At 36.0% G+C, this 21,159-nt stretch overlaps 1 protein-coding gene across 3 annotated transcripts in view; it reads right to left on the bottom strand.

Annotated features, from left to right (window-relative positions):
* GrlHz (Gustatory receptor-like Holozoa) overlaps nt 1–18,423 on the bottom strand; it is a 235,172-nt gene extending 216,749 nt beyond the window's left edge. Inside the window, exon 1 of one of the 3 annotated variants that reach the window (XM_090381276.1) lies at nt 18,276–18,423. In XM_090381276.1, coding sequence (XP_090237402.1) covers nt 18,276–18,342 — 67 coding nt within the window. In that variant the 5' untranslated portion in view covers nt 18,343–18,423. Of the gene's footprint in view, nt 1–8,855; nt 8,914–18,275 lie in introns of those variants that run through there. The other 2 variants (XM_090381277.1, XM_090381278.1) reach the window with 2 other exon arrangements.
* Between the last annotated feature and the right edge of the window lie 2,736 nt (nt 18,424–21,159).

Raw genomic sequence — 21,159 nt, 5'->3', positions numbered from 1 at the left:
TTCTGCAGCTCTTCAATGTCTTATAATTGTGCGAGAACATGAAGTGCAGAACTTCAATATCTTATAATGGAACGGGAATTAGTGATGTAAGTATGTAAATATCTGTACAGTATTGTGATTAGTGGCAGGGATGCCACAAAAGCTGACTGAGACCGCCTAGTACAATAAATAATAATAATAAAAAAAAAAAAAAAAAAATGTTGATTTACAGTAAGCCCTCAATTTAACAGACTAATAGGGGGGAAGGGGTGTCCATTAATGCCGAAAGTCCATTAAATCAAATGTAACCTGGGAGGGGAACACATTTTATTGTTCTTAATTTAAAAAAAAAAAAAGCTTTAATATAATATACAGTATTGCACAATATAAAATTATGTTGCAATTTGGCCTTTCATTTACGGATATCAGAAACAGTTATAGAAATATCAGAAACAGCCATGTTCTAATTTCTGTGCCACATTTAAGTTCACACGCTTTCTTTTAACTCCTCTATTGCTTGATGCCATTTTAAATTGTAAGGATTGCAAAATTATTTAATAAATAAAGTCAAAAATTCAGAAATCACAGAAACACTCTGTATATAACCTGACCGCAAGATAGCTTGAGGCAGACTGAGACCGAAACAAAGTGAGTCAATAGACCTGAGTGTTCGAGTCACATTCAGCTCGCAAGTCACTACCTGCTCTTATCTGTTATCTGTAATCTGGGAAAACAACTATTTGAACACGTTTTCAGAAAGAATAAAAACAATTTCCTGCCTAAAATTTCCTGAATTTGATTATAAAAATAAAAGTAAGTAATTATCAAAACAATAATAGAAATAAGTAATTATTATTAATTTTTAATTAATAATAACACTGAAGTTTTGTATAACCTAAAATAAATAATATGGTCGAGATTAATACGTACATTACTGAATTATTATTTGTTCGGTCAGTTAAATCCGAAATTCATTATTCTTTTTCAATTTAAATTTTTCTGAATAACTTTTTCTCCGTTAAATTGAGGGTTTACTGTCCTTTCTTTTGTTATTTTAAGTAGCTTTTCTCAAATTTTTATCCTTGTAATTCCACATTATAAAAAAAACAGTGCATTTCACCTTTGCATAAAAAAATGAAAAAGCACTTTTGTTAAAATCAGAAAATAAGATGTCGTAGCTAATAGTGACAACTTCGTTTCCTGCTAAGAGTTAACAAATCCAATGGCACTCACTGTTACGAGGTGGTTCAATAAAGAATCACCCTGACCTAGCTGCAGAGTTGATTCTTGGCACAGGTTTTAGTCCTCCTCTACATAGCCACCAATGCAGATTTACACATTTTTCCCATCGATGGATGAAGCTACAGATACTGTTTTTGTAGAAGTGGTGAGGTCGATCTTGAACCATGACTCTGTTGCAGAAATGAGTGTCTCATCGTCAGGGAAGTGGGTCCCCCGAAGAAATGATTTGAGGGGAGGAAACAAGAAGTCCGAGCGTGCAAGATCGGGTGAGTAGGTTGGATGGGGCAGTATTCCGTATCTACAAGTGGCCGCTTGTGTTGTTGAAATTTCAGAAGTGTGAACTGGGGCATGTCTTGAAGCATTCTCACACCTTTGGACAGCATGCCACACCTGACTTCTTCCGTTATTTTGATTTTCTTCCGTTATTTTGTGAGTAAGTTGGCATAACAGGCACCTGTAATTGTTCTACCTTTCGGCAGGTAATCAGTCATTATTACATCTTTCTCATCCCAGAACACTGTCAACAAGACCTTTCCTGCTGACGCTTGGACCCTTGCCTTCTTGGGGGGGATGGGGAACCATGATGTCGCCATTCCACGGACTGCTTTTTACTTTCAGGGTCGAAATGGTGTATCCAACTTTCATCCTGAATGATTAGACAAGAGAAAAAGTCTTTCTCATTTTTTTGGCATAGGGCTAACAGCTCTTGTGATTTCTCTTGTCGATCAGCCTTCTGCAAACCAGTCAATAATCGGGGAATCCATCTTGCACTCAATTTCCATAAATGGAGTTGGTCACGAAGGACTGTTTCAACAAAGTCCACACTAATCTTCACCTCCTGGGACAATTCATGCACAGATATCTGGCGATCTTCCATGATTAACGATTCCACTTTTCTGATCGTGCTGTCATCAATGGCTGAATGGGGACAACCTGGAATGGGCTCAGATTCTACCGATGTCCGACCACACCTAAACTGTCTATGCCAGTGCTTCACAATGCCATAGGATGGGACTTCATCCTTATATACAGCAGTCATCTCCTCGTGGATTTCTTTAGATTTCCCCTTCAAGAATAGATACTGGATTACAGCTCTGGCTTCAACTTTGTCCATGATGCTATGTCACACGTTCAACTCTATAAAAGAAAAACAAATTAAGACACAGGGCTGAAATTTTACACCTTTAGTACAGAGATATGTATGATGCTACAAACAAAATATCATGACTCTGCGATATGTGGAAGTAGGTGAGGGCAATTCTTTATTGAACCACCCTCGTACATGACATGTTAATGTCATAGTTATTGTTTGTATGGCTGGTTATCACATTCTGTGATAATCAGCAATACAAATAATAAGAAGAATCAGGTTGACCATCCTTCCTTGCACACCTCATTTATGTCAGTTAAGTTGTATCAGCCACAGGAGGCTGCACTTTAATAATTAAAGTGTAATCACCTTTTGGAAAGCATCTGCAATGAGAATTAGAAGCCAAGGCAGCGTGTTGAAATTTTTCATCAGTGGCCCCAGAAGTGCAAATAAAAGTTAGCCACATAAATAAATTTGAAAAATTAATTTGTTCTTAATTCTTAGTCAATCACGTGGGGTTGATGAGAACCAGACAATATTACAACGGCTCAGGCTCTTCATCCCACCATATAGCTGAAACTCCTAACAGCTATTTTGGAAAATGTTCTCTTTGATTTCTCCACTGAAAATTCCAGAAAACTGTTAATTATTGCACAATTAAGAAAAATTCAGGAATTAAATTAACTTAATTATATGCACAATTCAGTGGCAATTGTCATGTACAATTATTAATGGTAAGCTGGCTTTACTGAGCTGCGCTTCCCTCCAACTGGTAGCATTCTCTGGCTTCATGACATCGAAGAATCGTCTGCAATCAAGCTGTTGACATTCATGCTTCACATTTCATGCACAGGGCACCCCTGTTATTGATAGGTCAGCATCCATTTGCACATGTCTGTTGAAGTGCACAGGTTTTTTCAAATTGCATTTTGCTTGCTGACTGGTCTAATGGGAGTTTTAATTTCAAAAATGTTTTTTTTTTTTTTTAATATAACAATGGATTTTTCACTGTTGTGTTCAAAAAAGATTGAAAATAAAGATGGTATCAAAAAGTGAACAATTTTGAAATATTTTTTGCTGAATTTTCAAATGTAGATGCACTGAGTCAAAGTGATCCCGCACACTTGGATTTCAAACAATCCTTTTCATGACTGCTGACATTAAATGCTCTTCTCATTTCCTTGGGCTACCAGACAACATTTTTGCCAGGGTGACAACTTCATCACATTGCACACCAGCAAATTTAGGAAACTTTCACATGCAAAACAGCTCCTATGGAAGTCAAGTCATAAACACTGGAAATTTTCTAATGGTAAACCATTAGAAAACAAGGGGGCCACGCAGCACAGAGTGACAAAAGTTAAAGGCTAGGTATTCTGTTATGCCAATAAAGGTTTGAAAGGTGTGACTCAAAACAAATGTTGGTGAGCTGCAGAAATTTGCCATAATTCCACCATAGCTCATTACACAAAACATGGCTGTAACCATGTGGAAGGAGAATGGGCTTCATAGCAGATAAATTCAGTTTGTTTCATTAATTTGCACTTTAATAGAATTCAATGAAGCTTCATCATTTATTGAACAAGCATACCAAAAAATAAAATTAATAATTCATTGTCAGTCAACTATGATTTGATGGATGACTGGACACAGAAATGAAAGTAATCTCTTGAAAGAGCATGTATGGGAAATAATATGGCTGAAGTGTATTCAGAATTACACTTTCAATTTTAATACATTATTTTTCTTAAATTATTAAAATACAAAAAAAAAAACAACAACAGCAGTGTGCATCGATCCAGAAGTAGTGGCACAAACCTTATAATACAAGTGGTGGTGCTTGTCAACAAAAGGGTGAGGGAGAACCATCAATATTTACTGCAATGCATCTGCTACTGAAGAGTTTTGGTTTGGTTTGGTGTGGTTTTTATGGTGCATGGGCAACTAAGGCCAGGATACACAAAGTCCAACTCCTGAAGAGTAAGTTAATAAATCAGCTGCTTCATCAATGAATGGAACAGCATGAGAAATTAGAAAAATGAGCTGAGAAGTAGCAATTAGGGTTTAACGTAGACAAATGCAAGCATTAATCACAGAATAATATACTGATTTACATACCACACTCAAGGGTGTGCAGAACCAAAAAAAAAAAGAAAAAAGGAATAACTTTCCAGTTCAACATAAAGTTCTCTGAGCAGTTTAAGGCTGCTAGAGCAGCTCGGTTCTAACAATGATATACAGGAATTTTATCATCGGGAACAAATAGAAGATTATCCTGTTGTATAAGACAATGGCTAGACTGCATTGAGTGTACTGCATACAGGTCTGGAATCCTTATTTTAGGGTAAATTTTGGACTGTTGGAATGGGTGCAGAGAAGAGTAAAAGATTAATTAAGGGCACAAAAGGGTACTCTTACTTCAGTTCTAAAAACTGCACTTTACCTTGTTCTTTCAAGTTCTACTAAGTTTACCTTGTTCAAACTAGGCACCTGTGAGAAGTCCTAATTGAAGTGTTTAAGTCTTAAAATGGATCAAGTAAACTAAATGCTGATAGCATCTTACTCTTTATCAGATGACACACATATAGAGAAAAATTTAAATTGGAAAAAAAAAAAAAAAAAAAATGGTTGCAGGATGTGTGAAAATTTGCTTTCATCTAAAGAGTAATTGACTGTTACAACAAACCTCCATCTAGTGTTGTGGAAATTGGGTAGTTCTGAATAATTTATGGATGGATAAATTATTAGAAGATGGACAGGTGATTTGGGGTATTTTTGTTTTTGGCTGATATGTATAAGTTTGCTTCCTTGCATCATTTGCCACTACTGATACTGCCCAGGCAAGGCTGTCTGCTGCTATACTCCATTCATAGCAAAGTCCCATGCCTTGTGCCTTCTGAATACCACTCTTGTACTCTGTTGCCATATGATATGAACAGTTTCTTTCATCATCTGTTGGTGTCTCACACCAACAAGCTGTCTCTGGCAGCTGTTTGGCTGTTGAGCCATTCTTAGTGCAGATTAAACTGGGTTTAACTCAAATTCTGATATGGTCAAAATCCAGTTTAAACTGGAATTAATCATGCTGAAACAGCACAGGCTTTAATTATGGCACAGCAAATGCCACACTGGCACACCAAGAGTGGTCTAGGTGATTTCCCTGGAGAAAATTTTGAAAAATTAAAATCAATAATTTTAAATTATTCAAATGTTAGTGTTGGTGTCTGAATAAATAGTTCAAAGTAATGCAAGTATTTTAAAAATTTTCAAACTCTATTTAGGCAAAATTAAAAGTTGTTCTCTTTAGTTAAGAAAATTAAAATACAGTAAAAGCAGCAGGCCACACTAAAAAAAAAAAAAAGTTGCTATTCCACATACAGCATATGAGTCCTATGTGGTGCACTCCTGCTCTAGACATTGTTCTTCGTGAACACCAGATAAAGAAGTTAATTCCATAGATAACAGGGAGGTGTCTAATAAACTGGCTACTCAGTGTGCATGAGTGTGTGTCCCGAGAACCTGATGATAGGGTCTCTCATAGCTCTTCACTTTTCTCTTGCTCATGCTTATCAACCAACGTGTAAGAGTGTGACACTGCAAACATAATATTCATTTGAATGGAAGTCTTTAATAGTTTCACTTTTATGTGGCTCTTATTTTATAAATCAGCATTCACGGTTCTCAAGACCTCAGAACAAGATTAGAGAAAAAGTAAATTGTATTGAATTAAAGACTCAGAATTGTAACCTTACATGTTGTAATAGGAACTCATCTTCACATGTAAAATTTAACCTCCACCACTTCAGAATATTCTACCTTGTTCAAAGAGGCACTTCCTATCCAAGACAAAAAGATAAGAAAACAGCCATGCAATGTTTGTCATATGAAAAATTTACATGCATGGACCATTGTTCATCTACATGCAGTGCTTGTGGAGTAATGCTGGAGTAGGCTCAATGGACCAGATTTGCCTAATTGTAACTGATTTTCTTATTATCAATTTCAAACTGTTGTTTGGACACACCATTTACTAAAATAGTATGAAATCCTAATAATTATCAGTTAAGAATGTATAAATGAATTATGAATTTTTCAATTTTTTTAAAAGTATATTATTGATTTATGCAATTCAGTTACATTTATTAATAATAAAAAATGATCATATGCATATCTTATTAGTCTAAGTTCACCACACATCCCAATTTTGGCCATAATGTTTCAGTGTCCCCATAAAAGTTTTGTGGATACTGTTATCTCTGATTTTCATTCTAAGCTACTTTTCTGAACTAATACAATGTTCAAATAAATAATATATCATATTATTAATTAAGATTGGCAATTATCATTAGCCTAATAAATAGCAACATGCATTTTACATTTAACTGTCAAAGTGCAAGAATGTTGTAATAAAGCATCAATACAAACTGTATGTTCCTCTTGCTTATACACTATTTATTGACATCATGCTGTACCATTTTCATGCCTTAAATAATCAAGCAAGCAGAAGTTATAATTATTGATAAAAACAGAAAATCAGCTTTCTCTCTGTTTAGTAAAATAACTGTGTAAATGCATTTATAAAAACACAACCAAAATTTAGAATAAACTACAAAATTTAAACAGACTAAACCAAATTCTGTTCCTTCCCCTGACACCACAACCTTTTTGAATAGGTCCACCCTATTCCTTTACCAACTATACTGAACCAACCATCAGGTCCTCCAATTTTTTGGTACCTCCATGGTGGCAGATGTCATGGTAACACAGTTTCACTACCACAAAATTGCCACTTTAGGCAGGACTGTGTCAATCCATCAAACACCTGGATGCAAACAGCAAATGTAAAGTGCTGTAATGTAAAAGGAAAACAATGCTGCCTCCTCAATATAAACATGGGTTTTACAGCCCCAACATCATATCCTTCAAAATCAATCTATTTTTTTCCCCCCTCAATCAGCATTCCAATGAAGAATTAAAATGAAGTGCTGCCACACTTTAGTCACCTATTTTCTTAGGATTGCCAAGAAGGAATGAGTACCATTCTTTTAAATATTGTATACTAAAAAAGTGGTGGAATATATTAAATTCCAAAGCAATTAATAAATAAGACTATGAAGAGTCAATATATTGTGTCTGAAATACATACAACATATTCTTCAATTGGTTTGCTGGATGAAAAACCAAAGTTTCCAATAAAAATCGCCCAACCCATTCGTGAAACCAACTCAGCGACACTAAAAAAAAAAAAAACTATTAAAGTTTTCCTTTTCAATACAGAATTCGAACCCAACTGACCCAATCTCCTTTTGCCTAATTCCTTAACATCATGCCAATGTGGAAATATTTTCTTTGAACATATAATGACCAGAAGTGCAAAATTGAACAGTCTCTACATTGAAAGCAATTCAGCAAGGCAGGTATCAAATGATTACAAATAGACTTGTTTGGAATTTTTAACTTCATTATTTAACAGAAAATCTAAAAAAAAATAAGATCTAGCAGAGAAACATGACTAATAGTTATGAACAGGATTATCCCATATTTTTAATGTACAACGTTTTTTGTTTTTATTGTTGTTTTCATCTAACTGCACCTGGATTAGGGTTTTTGTGTTAACTGATTAATAATTTTTATAGATTTCTTCCTTTTTTGGGCATTGTTTTATGAAATAATATTAGCTTCACTAATACCAGGGTGTCCTAGAAAAGCCAGGGCAGTATATCTTGATTTTTCTTCTGAAGTGTTGTACATTGTGTTCCAATTTTTTTCATTTTCAGAATCCAATTTTTTTTTTTTTTTTATGTGGTAGTCCAACACCCTGGCTATCAAAAGCAGAAATGCTTCCATGGATAGGGATAAAGTACAAGGACCTATCAAAAATTATGGGAATAGTAAAATAGGCCAGAGTTAACAGAAAAATACACGCAATGCCACTGAGTGTTGTTCTCATTTCACACATGCATCAGTAATGTCATATACATACTTTATTCTTAATTAAAAATAAGTTATTTTATTAATGAACGCTTCAGTATTTTTTTTTCATTTCAACCACTGAATATATTTCAGAGGTCGAAAATAAGTAATATATAAAAAAAAAAAAAAAAAATTGCGAACAGGTTGATATTTTACTGTATTAACCAAAATTAATATTACAGCACCGATAAGAAAAAAAAAAATTATAATTTCCACACAGGGACAGGTTCATAAACGATGAGAGTAGCTATTCCCTTTCCCCAAAAGATAGTCCTGCTACAGAACAATGAAAACTTCTCTTAATTATCAGGGAATTACGGAATACATTATCGTACTTCAACCAAGCGTATAAAATATACTATCACAGAAGTCTCCCTTTATTCTAACTTTCACAGAAAACGCAACACTGAATAAATTCACGATCTAAAACAATTGATTTAAGTTTCGCAATACTTACTACTTTTTCTCCCAAACTTCATAGTTATAATAATTAATCCAATAGTCATAGCATGATTTAGTTAACACGTCAACATTTCAAATTAAGAAGTATACGTTAATAACAAATACCAACATTATTTCCGATCAGTTTTCATATTTACTCGACATGTGAAGAGAAATGTTGTTGTACAGGCGACACTAATTCAACAAGTAAGATATCAACAAACACCTAAACGAACAAGTGCTATGTTCTATGACACTTCGACTGCTGTTTTAACTATGCATATCAGTTGTTTCTATCACTGAAGCAATTCTATCTAGCAGTTTGTGCACACATAAATCGATTAACTGATATCGCATTATAGATCAGACTAGGTCACAAATAAGTACTGTATATCTAGAGTAAAAGATAAAATTTAGATGAGGTGTGAAAAGTACACTATATCAAACAATAAATACAATTAAAAGATAGACTTTTCCTTTATTTTTCAAGTGCTTCCACGACCAAAGTAACTTTTAACTATTTAAATGCATGAAACCATTACTTGACAATACTTCATGTTTCAGATTTTTGAAAATATACATTATTTTGTGACAGATTAATCACTGCAGCTGAGAATGGACAAAACATTACGATGCGATGCGTTACTGGGAATGGGGGGGAGGAACGTCGCAAAATTATTACAGAAAAGGTTTTTACATAATAAATAAATACAATATGATGTCCATCACATAACAAATAACTATTCACAATTCCAAGAAGCAATCGAAGCTCAGGACCCGCTCCAGAGCTCGTAAACAGCTCGAAACTGGGATACAAGGAACCTTAGGTTATTTGTTGTAAGTGATGACACGCGAAATGTGTCATCATAGATGGGTATTCGGTTCATCAAATCGGACAAACTTTTTAATCACTCTCGATACAAAGAGTGAAAAGTATCATCACGCTTTTTTTTTTGATATTTTATATAATTTATTTTCGATATTATGATCAACAAAATATTCAAGCAAAAACAATAATACAAAACGGAATTATTAGCCATATGGTGCAAGGAAGCCTGAGGCTTATGCTGCACCAGCAAAAAAAATTCCCAAGTTACCCTGAGAGAGACAGCAGCAGAAAGGAATCACGAAGAATGAGAAGAATGATGATATCCAGCTCAGGACCCTGGGTGTACCAAGCCCATACTCACCAGATGTGAGTCCCTGGGGTGATGAAGAACACTAATGCCTTTTCATTGTTTATTATATGTATATTTGTCCTTTAAAGGAATAATTTTTTTCCCTAGCACTACCTTTTACTACTATACCTACATTACCATATGAGTTTAACAGATTTTTCAGTCATGGCTTTCATATTTTTTACCACTTTATGCAATGGAATTTATTCCCTTGATATATCCTTTCCTTATGCTTCTATCAAATAAGTAAGCTAGAACCTGACTTAAGTTTTGTGTAACTTAAAAAAAATTGTTGGAATAATATCTTTAATTAATAGATTTATATCTCTTACTCTGTCCTCCTTCCTACATAGGAAAAGTTTTACTTCAGTATCTTTCAAAGTGATAGTGTGTTGTTTTCACACAGTTATTAGCCCTGAGTCAGGCACACGAAATCACAGGTGTCCACACAATTGGCTTAATTTTTTTTTTTTTTAAACAGATCACGGTATATTTGCCGCGATATATTAATCACATTATATTTTTCAATAAAAAGCTTCATGACCTCTGGAAATCAATTTTTTAATTAACATTATGATGATTAATGTGTTAAGATGTTGCAAATTGATATAATGCTAGAAATCTTCATTATAATTGGAATGTAAAGAATTTGTGTGGTATGTAGGAGTCTCAAAATGTGAGTTTTAACTTAAAGCTCTAAGTAAGGAGCTTTTTTTTTTCCTTTGGGCTCAAGAAGTTATTCAAATTTCTGGGTCAATTTATTTTTTGGAAAAAAAAAAAAACTGATATGTGAATGATTTTCGTTATTATTTGTTTTTTATTTGTATCATTAGATGGGGGGAAAAATAAATGCAGTTTTCTGGGCATTTAAAAGGATTACCAGTGCTGACAATAACTAAATTAAATATTTATTTTATGAAAAAAATTTATATAATATATGTCTACAGAGTTGTCATATCAAGTAATATATCCATATGGCTAAAACAATACATTATACTATCTGCAACTTTTTTGGAAATACTTAATTCAGTTTTATGTAGGATAATATTCTATTAACATGAAACATGTTAATAGAATATTTTATATGTTTCATATGAAAAAAAAAAAAAAAAAAAAAGTTTCATATGAAAAAAAAAAAAAAAAATTTTTAAATATATTATAAATATACATATAATCTATTACAGTACAAGCAAGCTTATGCATGGTTTATGCAAATGTTATTATTATTATTATCATTAGCCATATGGTGCAAGGAAGCCTGAGGCTTTTGCTGCACCAGCCAGAAAAAAAAAAAAAAAATTCTAATTCTAGAAGTAGAAGGAAATCACCACGGAAGAGAAGAATGATGATATCCAGCTCAGGACCCTGGGTGTGCCAAGCCCATGCTCACCAGATTAGATATTTTGAATCATTTTTGAATTTAAGATCAGTAGAGTTTTGCATTAACTGATCATGTATTATCACATTTTGAAATATGCATTTTAATCTATAGTAATGCTTTTCAACTTTTTTTTTCCCTGTAGAATCCTATTAATAGCTCAAATTTTCTGTGCAATCACAATATAATTTCAAAACATTAATAATATTCATTGAGGGGTGTATACCACATAACCAAATATTTTGGTCATGTGGCATACATAAACATGAGTAAAGCATGTTTTACAGTACAGTATACACAAAACGAAAGGTCTAAGCCTTATGAAAAGCACTAAGGCTACCACATTAGCTGCCTTATGTTACACTACTAAGAAACAGCACTCCAAAAGATGCATAATGTTACTTAATAGAAATGTGGTGTGTCCCTGCCATTGGGGGCAGGTATTTGATGAGTACAGCATCTGATAACCCAGTGATGGTTTAATTTGCAAGATGAGAGAGAGATGCTGAAAGGTGCAAATTTCAAAAATGAACTAATAAATGTTCAAAGTCTGTATAGAAATAATACAGCTGAGCTATATTATGAAATGTCTAGCTTCCCACTAATGAAGTGACATCAAGCACCCAAACATGCATGAAACATGATAATTCTCTTTTTAGAGAAGTTACTTATGAGTACTGTAATATAGGGCAACTCATGGTGATAATACTATTTCAGAGATAAATAATTTCATGTGTCTTCAGTCTATTTAGTGTCTTTTTCTTTGTTGCTTATGCTGTAAAATTGGGTACAAGTCCTAATATAGCTAAACTGTATTATTTACAGACTGATTTAGAGCAGTTATTGGCTCAATTTTGAAAATCAAAATGTGTAAACACTAAATATCCTGAAGTATGGCAATAGGGACAGAGCACTATTTTTTTTTTTTTTTTTTTTTTGGGTAGTTATTGGCGCATCGGCTTCTGTGGCCATAGTGCACCTACCAAGGTTTTTTGCAGTACTTTGATCCAAGCCCGAGGCGGGATTCAAACCTGCGACCTTTGGGTTGTCAGGCAGGTGCTTTACCCACCCGGCTAGCCCGGTCGGCCAGAGCACTACTGGGGATAAAGGAATAACAACTGGTAGAAGTAAAAAAATTAGATATAAATGAGCAGTGTTCCAAATGGTCTTGTATTATGAGTGGTATCCTTCAGAGCTCTGTGCTAGCACCCTTATTTTTATTTTCATTAATGATTTTGATAATATGTAGGTTAGTGCAAATGTCATTTTAACATAGCTGTCTACCAAAGTAGTTAAATTAATTAATTAAATTGGCATCGTTTTGGTTATATCTCATATTGTGACTGCCTTCACAATGAGTTGCCGTGGTATTGTACTACCTCAAATAAATAACATTTCACCAGGAGAAGACTATTGTTATTTATTCTCAGTAGAGAATAAACCACCCACCCAGACGGCACCATTTCAAAGCTTGTTGGCTTCTCTTCGGTGGGTGGGGAGGTACCCTGGTGTTGCAATAGTAACAACCCAGTTATGAAGTATAACTTCACAATATGAGAGATGCCTAATGGTGCGTAGTGATATAGACTATAAAGTATTTAAGGGCATGAGACCTTTGCCCTTAAATACTTTATGGTATTTTGATAATGCAATCACATTATCATATGAAAATTTGCTAATGATATTAACTTGGTTAGAGTTGTTAACAAGAGACCCACAAACTGCTGCTGCAACAAGACAGACAAATTATACAATTGATATTTAAATATGGCAATTAAGTTTTAATGCTAGTAACTGAAATTGTCTGAATCTGGGTTTCACTGCAGTAATCCCAGTTAACTGTAAATTGAGTGGGAGTGTTGTATATTCAAAGCAGTTAAAAATGAAAATGACTTGTGGTTGCAGTAGTCCAACATGAAGTTCTCTTAACAGTACAATAAGGCTGCAAGAATAGCACATGGGGTTCTGTCAGTGATATACACAAATTTTGCAGAAGGGATATAAACAGGGGCTCACATCTGGTGAGCATGGGCTTGGTACACCCAGGGTCCTGAGCTGGATATCATCATTCTTCTCTTCCTTGGTGATTCCCTTTTATCTCTCTCTCTCTCTCTCTCTCTCTCTCTCTCTCTCTCTCGGAGTAGTTCAGAGATTTTTTTTTGGCTGGCGCAGCATAAGCCTCAGGCTTCCTTGCACCATATGTCTATTAATAATAATAAAAAAGGTAATTATCTCGCTATACAAATCAATGGTCAGATCATATCTTGAATATGATATCCAGCTCAGGACCCTAAGCTGGATATCATCATTCTTCTCTTTCTTGGTGATTCCCTTCTACTTCTGACTCTCTTTCTCTCTCTCTCTCTCTCTCTCTCTCTCAGGGTAACTCAGAAATTTTTTTTGGCTGGTACAGCATAAGCCTCAGGCTTCCTTGCACAATATGGCTAATAATAATAATACTGTATACAGGTCTGGAACCCTCATTTAAAGAAAGATATCAACTTGCTTGAAAGGATATACAGAAAAGGTATACCCCCTTTTTTTTTACAAGGTATAAAGAAAAGGTATACTTTTTTTTACAAGATATACAGAAGAGCAACAGCTCTTCTGTATTCCTGATTAGATACTAGTCTTGTTAGACTAGTTATGGTTTTAAAGAAATATTCATACAAGAATTTAGTTCTGAAAGCTGAAAAGAAAACTATGAACACTAACTTTGAAAACTAAGTATCTGCATGGGGATCAAATTAAGGTATTTAAGTTCATAAAAAGAAAAGAAAAACTTAATGATGGAGGTATACTTTTTCTTTCTATGATAATACCTGTGCAGATTTTTATTCTTACTGGTATGCTACTAATCTTTTCAATACAGTCTCACAATAATGATTTTGCAATTGCAGGGACATTATACTGCTATCAAAAATTAATAATATAAATAAAAAAACAACAACAATTTGTATTTCAATAATTATAATGATAATAATAAATAAAAAACACTTTTAAAAATATTCTTTAAAAAGCTGTGTGAGAAAATATAATTACATTAACTATAACTATTACTATAACTACATTTGAAAATATAATCTTATGTTTTGCAAAATCATAAGTTTATGTTTTTGCAAATTTATTGGAAACCTAATCAGAAATTATTTTACTGTACCAGCACAAGATTTTTTACTGATACTCCATACCAGCTTGCTTTCAGTATTGGATGACACCAACAAGGGGACATGGCTCAAATTAAGGAAAGACTGAAAGTGCCATGCTGATTATGAAAATAACAAACAAAAGATGTAGCATGCACAAGTTTTATATTTTATTATTATTTTTTTCCATGTTATGTGAGCATACAAACATTTGTTATGCAATTTGAAATAATAATGCTAATTAAAAGAGCATAAACTTTTATCCATTATAAAACATATTCTTAAATTATATAAAAAATATTAAAACAAAAAAATATAAAAACTTGGCTGATAGTTCAATAATATAATTTTTTGTAGCTTTTCTTTGTTCCCCATATGGTATTTTCAAAAAAAGATACAAACAAAAAAAAATATAATAAATAAATAAAAATAATAATTTTATGTTATTGAATTATTAGCCTCTTTTTTTTTATTTATTTTTGCTTTGTTTTAATATATATATATATATATTTTTTTTTATAAGCATATATTTTGAGTGGTCAAAACATGCAGTAAGGGGAATGAACTGAATGAGAACCCTATGTAAGGAGCCTGAGTGTTGTACTCTGTTATAATTATAAAAAGGGCGACCATGCATGGTTCTTTGCCTCGATTGTTATTGTTATTTTTGGTTTTTAGGAGCATTAGCAACTAAGGCCATATTGCTCTGGGAATATGCGGTGGTCATTCCCTTGACCTTTCCTCTTCCTCCGTATTTGGTCGAGATAGGGCCTGTGTTCATGCTGGCTCTTGAAACCCTCCTCCCTGAATGTCGTTCATATATGAATAAATTCTATCAATTTACAAAAAAATAAAATAAAATAAAATAAAATAATTTGATTTTCTTCTGTTTGTTATGGTAAATATAAGGGTTATTGCTTTCGTAAAGGCGACTACGATGGACTGAGACAGTATTTAAATTCTATAGTGGGACCAACTGATGATGTTACCAACAGCAAATTCAAAATGGGAAGCATTCAAAGAACTTATCTTGGAAGCTACTAGGCTTTACATACCAACTAAGTAATATTGTTCAAAGTTTAGGCCTAAGTGGATGACAGATGAACTAATGAGACATATGGCAGACAAGAAAAATGCATGGGATACATACAAATTAACACGTGACACAGAAGCCTACGATAGATACAAGTTGATCTGTAACCAAATTACAAAGGAGGTTATGCAGGCGAAGGCAGATTACGAGAAATCTTTGGCAAGGGATGCAAAGAAAAACAGCAAAGAGTTCTTTACTTATGTAAACTCTAGAAGGAAGGGGATGAATCATATTGGTCCACTTGATATCGATGGGTCAACTGTTGATGATCCTGCTCAGGTAGCTAACAAACTAAATCAATATTTTGCATCGACATTCACACATGTGGAGTTATTCAGCGAGGGGAATGCCAGAGGTGTATTCAACTCTGGCAGTAAGCTAGAGAATCTTGTAATAACTGAGAGTAAAGTGGAGGAGAAATTGTTGAAGATAAACACAAGAAAGGCACCTGGGATGGATGGGATCTATCCAATTATATTAAAGGAGGCAGCAAAGGAAGTAAGCAAACCCTTAGCCATAATTATGAGAGCTTCCTTGGACTCAAGGAAGGTACCCATAGACTGGAGATGTGCAAATGTGACCCCAATTCACAAAGGAGGATCAAAGGCTGACACAAGTAATTATAGACCTGTGAGTTTAACTTCTGTTCCAGGAAAATTAATGGAGGCACTGGTTAAAGAAGCACTGCAGGATCATCTAGACAAGACTTCAGTTATAGCTTGGACACCACAGCATGGTTTTGTTAAGGGGAAGTCTTGCCTGACCAATCTGATTGGATATTATGATGCGGTCACAAAAGAACTGGATGCAGGGAATAACTTTGATATTATATACTTGGATCTTAGAAAGGCTTTTGATACTGTTGCACATGGAAGACTGCTGCACAAATTGGAGTAGTGTAGTATTGGAGGCAAATTGCTGCTATGGATAAAGGGGTGGTTGAGGGGGAGAAGACAGAGATGGTAATCAATGGACACTGCTCATTGTGGACTAATGTTATTAGTGGAGTCCCTCAGGGTTCAGTGTTGGGTCCATTATTGTTTTCTGTATTTATAAATGATATTGATGATGGTATATCAAGCTTAATGTCCAAGTTTGCAAATGATACGAAGGTTGGCAGGGTTGTCAAGGACACTACGCTGCTGCAACAGGATCTGGAAAGGTTGAAGAGATGGGCTGAGAAGTGGCAAATGAAGTTTAACATTGACAAATGTAAAGTACTACATATGGGAAACAGCAACCTCAGAGCAACGTATCAACTCTGTGGTACTACACTCAACATGAAGTAGTACAGTGGTAGAGAATGAAATGGATCTGGGGGTGGTTGTGCAGGCAGATATGAAGTTCTCTGAACAGTGCAGATGGGCTGCAAGAGTAGCTCATAGTGTATTGTCAATGATATATAGGAATTTTTCTAGCAGGGATAAGGAGGTGATTATTCCCTTGTATAAGGCAATGGTCAGGCCACACCTAGAGTACTGTATACAGGTCTGGAGGCCTCATTTCAAGAAGGATGTAGAGCTGCTGGAACGAGTACAGAGAAAGGCAACAAGATTAGTGAATGGGGGTGCTCTTACGAAGAAAGGGGTGCTCTTACGAAGAAAGGCTTAAGTTTTGCAAATTACAGTGTCTGGAGAGTAGGCACCAGCGTGGTTGGTTGGTGGAACAGACTTCCATCCCTTGTTGTGGAAGCTGATAGCCTAAATAAATTTAAGGCTCAGTTGGATGGGTATTTCGAACGAACGGAGGGGTGAGGTGGAAGTTTTTTTTTTGGCTGATGCTGCGTAAGCTTGCTTTCTTGCATCAAATGCCTCTACTAATGCTAATGAAAATGAATTTCATTACATGATATAAAACTTGATATCATTTAGATAAAAAAAAAAAGGAACAAAGGTAAAAACATGCAATCTGTACTTGATATCATATTGCATGATATCAAGTACGGTTTGCATGTTTTTACCTTTGTTTCGTTTTTTTTTTTTTTTTTTTTTTTTTTGCTTTTTATCTTAAAAATATGGGAGAAAAATCAACCTGAAACTTTGCCTAAAACTACCATTTCGTAAGGATTTCACCCTCATTGTCAACATTAAAAGGCAGTTAGTTTCAATTTTCAAACACACTACTTCTGATTCTCGCTCAAGTCATGTGAAAAACTGTGATTACACTCGGTCTCGATTCTACCAGAATTTGTACATATCCCCCCTTCCACAGAGAGGTAACATATGAGCGGCAAAAGCGAAACTATAATTGTCTCTCCCCCCCCCCATCTCCCGCGAGACTTCCCAAATTCCCCTTTTTGGTCTTACAACATCAGACCAAACCAGCCGTCCGGTTCTGGCTCTTGGTAGGAAGGGAAATGACGGATCGGTAGTCTTGTGACAGCTAGTAAGTAGGAGGGGGGTCGTATCCCTCTCTCTTTTCTTGTCTTAGAACTAACACACCATCACATGCATTTTTTCATCTACTGCTATCCATGCAGATCGATTAAACAAAAACAGTTGAGATTATACATTTGATGAAATCAGGCTTAATCTAAATGAAGTACGAATGGGAGTGTGGAATTTGCTCCTAGTTTTCGTCTATTTTTTTTGCTCTAACCTTTCACACTACCACTTTTAAAGGAAACCCCACCTTTCCACATAAATGTACAATTTATGTGGATCACATGCATCATAAAAATTAACTGTTGTTGGAATTTTCACTCCTCATTATTGTCAACATACATTCAACTAGAAATATTTTCTGCATCACTCACTTACGCACCGTGACATGCATTCCAGCACAAAACTTGTTATCGCTATGAATATTCCACATCCAGACATTATTTTTATTATCAGATTGGAATACAGCTTCCGAGACACAAGGCCCTGAAATTTTACTGTGCTCCTCCCAAAGGAGCAATTTATTTTAATTTCTAGTAACGGTTGACCAAATTGACTGTCCGGCCGTACGTTCGTACATCTCGGGAACGTCTATAACAGAGAGTAGTAAGATGCGCACTACGTTGAGAGTAATTTCAAGCAGTGGGCACGTGATAAGACTGGCTGGTACCCACAGAGTAGAATATCTTATTATACTCTATGCATCTATGCAGGTACATATCAAACACTTTACGAGTATCTAAGCTAATAAGAGTGGTATAAGTGGAAGCTTATATCGTACAGCAGAGCGGCTTTACGATTTTGGAACGGATTACAAGGTAAGCATGAATGATCGTCTTCTTCAATGAAGGCATAAGACAGAATGAAGACATAAGAGAGAAAATAGATGTGAAAAAGAATATATAATTGATACTATCAAAGAAAAGCGTTTAATATGGTATGGACAAGTAAAACGGATGCGATAAACCAGATATCCAAAGGCTATCCTGGAATGGATACCACCAAGAAGGAGAAGAGGAAGACCTAGGAGGACATGGATACTACTCTTTGAAATGCTTGAAGAAGCTCAGTTCCATGGACTACCAGCTTCGGTCACCACCTCTGTCGCTCGACTGATTCCCAAGAAAGGAAATCGCGCCAATCTACAAAACTGGCGCCCGATTTCCTTAATGAACACGGACTGTAAAATCATTTCCAAAGCCATCGCCAATAGATTAAAAGCCACTCTCCCTGATATCATCGATCACCAACAAACATGTTCTGTACCTGGAAGATCGATTCACGACAATCTACATCTGATCCGAGACCTCCTCTCCACTGCAAACAGCCAAAGAGAATTCCTAGCACTAATTAGCCTTGACCAGGAAAAGGCATTCGACAGCGTTGAACACAGCTACCTATTTCAAACCTTGAAAGCCTTTGGATATGGACCTTACATCATCGGAACAATCCATCTGCTATATAAGGAAGCCAAATTCTGCCTGAAACTCAACAACCAGCTCACCTGCCACTTTCCGTATTCCAGAGGGATAAAACAAGGCTGCCCACTCTCTGGACAACTCTATGCAATTGCCATAGAACCATTCCTTAATAAAATTGCCACCAGTATACAATCCCGACGAACGCTGCTACCAGAACCCCACCTAAATATAACCTACTCAGCATACGCAGATGACGTCACAATTGCAATACGACACGAGAGTGAATTTGAAGTCATTCAAAAGGCTCATGATCTTTATGCTCAAGCATCAGGCGCAAAACTTAACCACTGTAAGACCAGCGGCCTGTGGGCTGGCAACTGGAAAACTAGAACCGACTCCCCCATCCAAGGCACATGGTCCAGCGAGGGACAGAAATACCTAGGTGTGTACCTCGGCAATACCCTCCTTTTCTCCCAGAAGAACTGGCCCGAATTGCTGAGTCGTTTCAACAAAGTACTCGGAAGATGGAGAAGCGTGTGCGCCACATCTTCGCTGAGAGGGAGAGTGCTTGTGGTCAATCATATGGCGGCAAGCGTTCTCTGGCACACCTTCAAAATTCTCACTCCACCTGCTGACTTCCTCCACCAAATCCAGGCATCTATCCGAAGCTTCCTTTGGAACAAAACCAACTGGATATCCTGCTCCAAACTTAGCCAACCACTTACTCACGGGGGTCAAGGGTTGGTCTCTTTAGACGACAAAATCACAGCATTCCGGATCACCTTTCTTCTTAAGACGCTGCAAACAAAATACGCACAATCCAACACTACGGATAAACTACTAGCCACAGCCACTAGAGGACTATCCCTTTCAACAATATTGAGAATGGACATGGCACCAGTACCACTCAAACTACCGCCGTTTTATAAAGACGCACTATACCGCTGGAAAAAGCTAAACCTTCACCATAATCTTGAGAGAACATCCCTTCCCGGAATACTTTCAGAACCGCTCTTCTACAATAAAAGAATAATAGACCCTGCAAATGATGATATTCTCTTCTTCCCTACGTGGAACTGGGCAGGAATAAGAACCATAGGCGACCTCCTGACACCAAGCCTTGAATGGAAAGGATCAGAAGATTTGCCCATTAAAACCATTAATGCAAAGCAGCAACACATACATCTAAAATCAGCGATCACACAAGCTCTTCCAGACATCACTACAACTAAAGGGATTGGAAATGTCACTGGATCCTCGCTTACACCAACCTTCGTCATCACATCACCAGAAGACACGGTACCTCTGTCTCCTGCACCCTCCAAAAAAGTCTATCAGCTAATCATGTCTCGCCATGCAACCACGATTTTCCAGTCATCCACCTGCCAAGCTGTCCCTGCACCCCTCTCCACTCACCACAAGCCACCATCAAACTTTCAGTGGAACCTTCCGTACAGGACGAAATGTTCCAAATCGGACGCAGACATCCAGTGGTGACTGTGGCACAACATCCTTCCCACCCCAGTCAAGCTACAAATCTTCGGGTTACGCTCCTCAAACTACTGCCTCTTCTGCGCCACCCCAGGTACCCTGGAACACATATACCTGGCATGCCCTGTGAACAAGGAACTCGTTAAATACGCTTTGGATGCAGCAAAGCTTGCCTGCAACCACGCCCACACTCCGGAGGACTACTGGTACCTACTTCACTCTGAGCAGACAGCACACACCACCTGCAACTTCCTATTCATTGCGGCCAAGGCCGTCATTTACAGCTTCTACTTGAAGCACACAAGAAGCAGTGATGACGCGCCACCTGTCAACACATCGGCGCAAC

Source organism: Mastigoproctus giganteus, chromosome 9 (assembly GCF_048544385.1).
Source record: "Mastigoproctus giganteus isolate SK-2022 chromosome 9, ASM4854438v1, whole genome shotgun sequence".
NCBI lineage: Eukaryota > Metazoa > Arthropoda > Arachnida > Uropygi > Thelyphonidae > Mastigoproctus > Mastigoproctus giganteus.
The sequence above is the reverse complement of the archived record's forward strand: the minus strand, read 5'-3'. Positions and strand labels throughout refer to the sequence as shown.